Source organism: Sinocyclocheilus anshuiensis, unplaced genomic scaffold (assembly GCF_001515605.1).
Source record: "Sinocyclocheilus anshuiensis isolate Anshui unplaced genomic scaffold, SAMN03320099.WGS_v1.1 scaffold802, whole genome shotgun sequence".
Lineage (NCBI taxonomy): Eukaryota > Metazoa > Chordata > Actinopteri > Cypriniformes > Cyprinidae > Sinocyclocheilus > Sinocyclocheilus anshuiensis.
Window position 1 is genome coordinate 597,965 of NW_015547667.1, and position 3,847 is coordinate 601,811.

General features: G+C 40.9%; 1 protein-coding gene across 1 annotated transcript; it reads right to left on the reverse strand.

The window, feature by feature from the left end:
- Positions 1–742: 742 nt before the first annotated feature.
- LOC107702636 (sphingosine 1-phosphate receptor 4-like) lies at positions 743–3,588 on the reverse strand. The gene is made up of 2 exons (XM_016505017.1): positions 3,531–3,588; positions 743–2,444 (listed from the first exon to the last, which is right to left on the reverse strand). The coding sequence occupies exon 2, from the start codon at positions 2,319–2,321 to the stop codon at positions 1,152–1,154; it is 1,170 nt and encodes a 389-aa protein (XP_016360503.1). The 5' UTR covers positions 2,322–2,444; positions 3,531–3,588; the 3' UTR covers positions 743–1,151.
- Between the last annotated feature and the right edge of the window lie 259 nt (positions 3,589–3,847).

Below are 3,847 nucleotides of genomic sequence, written 5' to 3' on the forward strand. Positions count from 1 at the left end.
ATCTAAGTAAATTCTACAGCTAATATGCAAATTCTATCAGTACTTCAGGCAACCTTACTGGTATGTGGACATGTACATCTTTTAAAATCATCTCTGGTGTGGCCCTATTAATTTCTTCCATTCACATTCCAATAGCTGTCTGGATCATCCTGGTGGAATGTTTGAGAGGGGTTGTCATGTTATTTTTGGAGAACTGTGGTTTCCCATGCGCACTTTAGTGAACACTGAGTGGATTTCAAAATGTGGATTTTTACATAAATCTGAAAGTATTACTTGTGTCATTTACTGTAAAGCTTAAAGGCACAATATGTAATTTTCGCCACTAGAGGGCGCGTATTCAACAACATTCTTCGAAAAAATTTGGGATAATGTAAGTACACAAGTCAGCAAAATATATAACACTGTTCTAGTGGTTTTTGGATATTTTAATAAAATAATCTTACATATTGTGCCTTCAACCCGAATCTTTTGGCAAGAGAATATTCTTAATTTGTGTATATTGTGTAATAATCTATGTATTATTTATCAAATTTTGATGTGTTTGAAATGAAAACACCTAATGCTCTTTGAAGTACTGAAGCATGCTGTGTTGAAGAAGTCTGTATGTTGTCTCCCTCTTGTGTTCAATGAATGTTGTTGACTTCGAATCTTCAAGAAACATTGCATTATCAGTATTAATCAATGCTTTCTTTATTTCCTTTACAAACTTTTGACAATGTATACACATAAAATATTTCCCTGAAAACCGTTTCAAAAGTGCATGTTTAAAATATAAAAATTCCCTTTATATGAAAATATACTTTTTAACTTTTAAATTATAGCATTTATATTACTTGTACATTCTCGTAGAAAACAACAACAGAAGGCAGTTTGCATTTGAGTATTTTACAGTTCTGATTGCTTTCCTTCGCATTCGGCTCAAATGTCGTACAGAAATGCATTCAAGTGATGTTTTTTTTAATGGATTTTATGTTTTTGTTGCACAGCTGCTCACTTTTACAGTCCTTTCTGCATTTGTCCATCAGCATTGAAACTCACACCTGCTGACTTCTGATCCGCAAAGAGTGAAACGCCACTGAAGCCACAACGATGGTGTGTTTGAGGCGGTGCAGTTCCTGTGGCGAGGGTGAAACTCACCTGCCCACCGCGGCTTAACCGCTCGATGCGGATAAACAAGAAGTGGTGGAGCTGAGGCGTGTTTTCTTGCTGTTCTTGGGTTCGGGCTGAGGGCTGGTGCTCAGGTTTCGCACCTTGCTGAAGCTGTTGCGCAGACTGCTATGTCGACTCCCGGAGGTGCTGGAAGTCTCATTGGACATGAAGGTCTTGGGGTCGCACAGTCCCGCCTTCAGACAGCAGCAGCACAGGAGCGTCGCGATGGCTTTGCGTAACTCCAGGCTGCCAAATGAGTAAATGAGCGGGTTCATGGCCGAGTTGAGCACGGCCATGGCGATGACCCATTCGGGATTGAAGAGCGTGCTGCAATTACGAGAGTTGCAGAAGAAGTCCACCAACAGGAGGATGAACAAAGGACCCCAGCACACCATGAAGACTCCAACGATGGAGATGACGGCCTTCAGGAGGCGCAGCGAACGCTTGCGGCTGCGCACGGATATGGTCTCGGTGCTACTGCGGACGTGACAGTAGATGGCGAAATAGAGAGCGCCGATTGTGAGCAGGATTATGAAGAAGATGACCAGGGCGAACAAGATGTAGCTCTTGGAGTAGAGCGGCAGCAGCGTGGAGCAACTTCTCAGGGCGCAAACACAGTTCCAGCCCATCAGCGGAAGGAATCCGATTATGAGTGCTGTTACCCAGCAGAGCAGCACCATTATGTAGATTCGGTAAGTCTTTGTGGCGGTTTTCTGGTGGACGGGCTTCATCATAGTGGCGTAGCGCTCCACTGCGATCAAGAGCAGGCTGAATATGGACGCCGCCAAGGCTACAAACAAAAGTCCTTCGCGGATTAACCACAGAACTGGGCTTAGCCTGAAGGTGCGGTCGCCGGACATGCAGATGTTGACCACATAGGCGGATCCCGTCAGCAAGTCGCTCAGCGCGATGTTGGCGATGCAGATGAATATCCAGCGATGGCGCAAACGGACGCCGAACAGCACGGCCAGCAGCACCATGAGGTTCTCCAGGATGATGAAGATGCTGAAGCACAGGAACAGGATGGTGATGGCGTTCACGCCCTTCTTCGAGGGCTTGCGATGTTGGAGGCGTCCGGTGAAGTTGTAATGATCCAGGATGAGACTGCTGCTGGTGCTGTTGTAGATGTCGGGACAGGAAGAGGCGGAGCTGAAAGAACGCAGGAACTCCATGGTGTGAGAAGCTGGAACGTGGAGTTGAATCTCACTGGGGTCGATTTGGTCTTCGATGCAATCCGACTCCAGGCAATCAGACTCCGGCTTCTCAGGAATATCCGTGCCCTCTTTCGGAGTGACCTGATGGAAAACAGTTGATTTGACAAAGTCAATCCATTATTGTTGGGTTCTGAACTGAATAAAAATCAAAGATTTAAAATTTGCCATACACTCTTAAAAATAAAGGTTCCAAAAAGGAGTTTTCACAACAAAGTCATAGAGGAACCATTTTGGTTCCCCAAAGAACCTTTTAGTGAACAGTTCTTTAAAAAAATTTCTCTTCGTAGTGTAAAGAACATTAAAAAACATTCTAAAGAACCTTTTTCCACTTTAAAGACAAAGGAAAGATTCCATGAATGTTGAAGGTTCTTCATGGAACCATCGATGCCAATAAAGAAGCAATGCAATAAACCAATAAAGAACCTATTTTTAGGAGTGTATGCCAAATGAGGGTCATCATGTTTGTTAAAGTCATCGTCCCAAAGGTGATGGCAGTTAAATGTTCATTTTTACTAAACTACCCTGCTATCATGTGGTTGTAAAAAATAATCTTGCTTTAAAATTGATTTCACATCACAGGGACCGTCCCGTTGGCACTAAGTGTCTTGCTCAAGTGCACAATGGAGTCATCTCAGTAGTTGCTATTAGTGGTGCCCATTTCGGTTACCAGATTTTTAACCACTAGATTACACCACCGCCTACAAACTACAGAATAATGACAAGAATAGTAAAGAATTATTCAAATTTCTTATATATATATATTTTTTTGTTTTGTTTTGTTTTAAAAACAATATTTTAGAAGTGAACGCATCATGAGTTTGACCTCATTTAATCTCTGCATGTGTAAAGTACATTTAAATATCTCTAGTTTCACTACTGCACTTGTGGTTAAGAGGGTTTAAAGAGCCAACACGTGACCATGCAAAACGTAGTAAATGCAATAAATCAATCAATATTTAAATACAAACTTATAGGATAATTTTAAAAGTTAATATTTAAGCTAAATAATGAAAATGTACTTTTTTTTAAATTACTACTAAATAGATCATAATAAACTTAATAAATATGTATATTTCTATTTTTAAATATATATAAAAATAGAAATCATATAAATCATATTTTTTAAAATAAAAGCCAATGACATTTTGCTGGTGCGTCTTAACTCACCTCTTATTAGTGATGCTGGTGTAACTGGTATTGAGCCATGCTCTGATGCAGAAAGCTCGAGCGCTGGCTCTCTGAACGATTATATACCCTGCAGTAACAAGGAAGGAAGCCTTCTTGCAGATATTCGACACACCCAATGGAGAAAGCAAAAATTCTCAGTTTCTACACTTTCTAAAATGCACAGTTGTGACATCTTCCCAGAAAGTGTACAAATCATAGATTGCCATGAGAAAAATCATGTTGCATTGCATGCATTTAGATTTGGTAATGAACATAGTACATATTGGGGAAGATCTGTCACCTGTGTGAATGCTGTT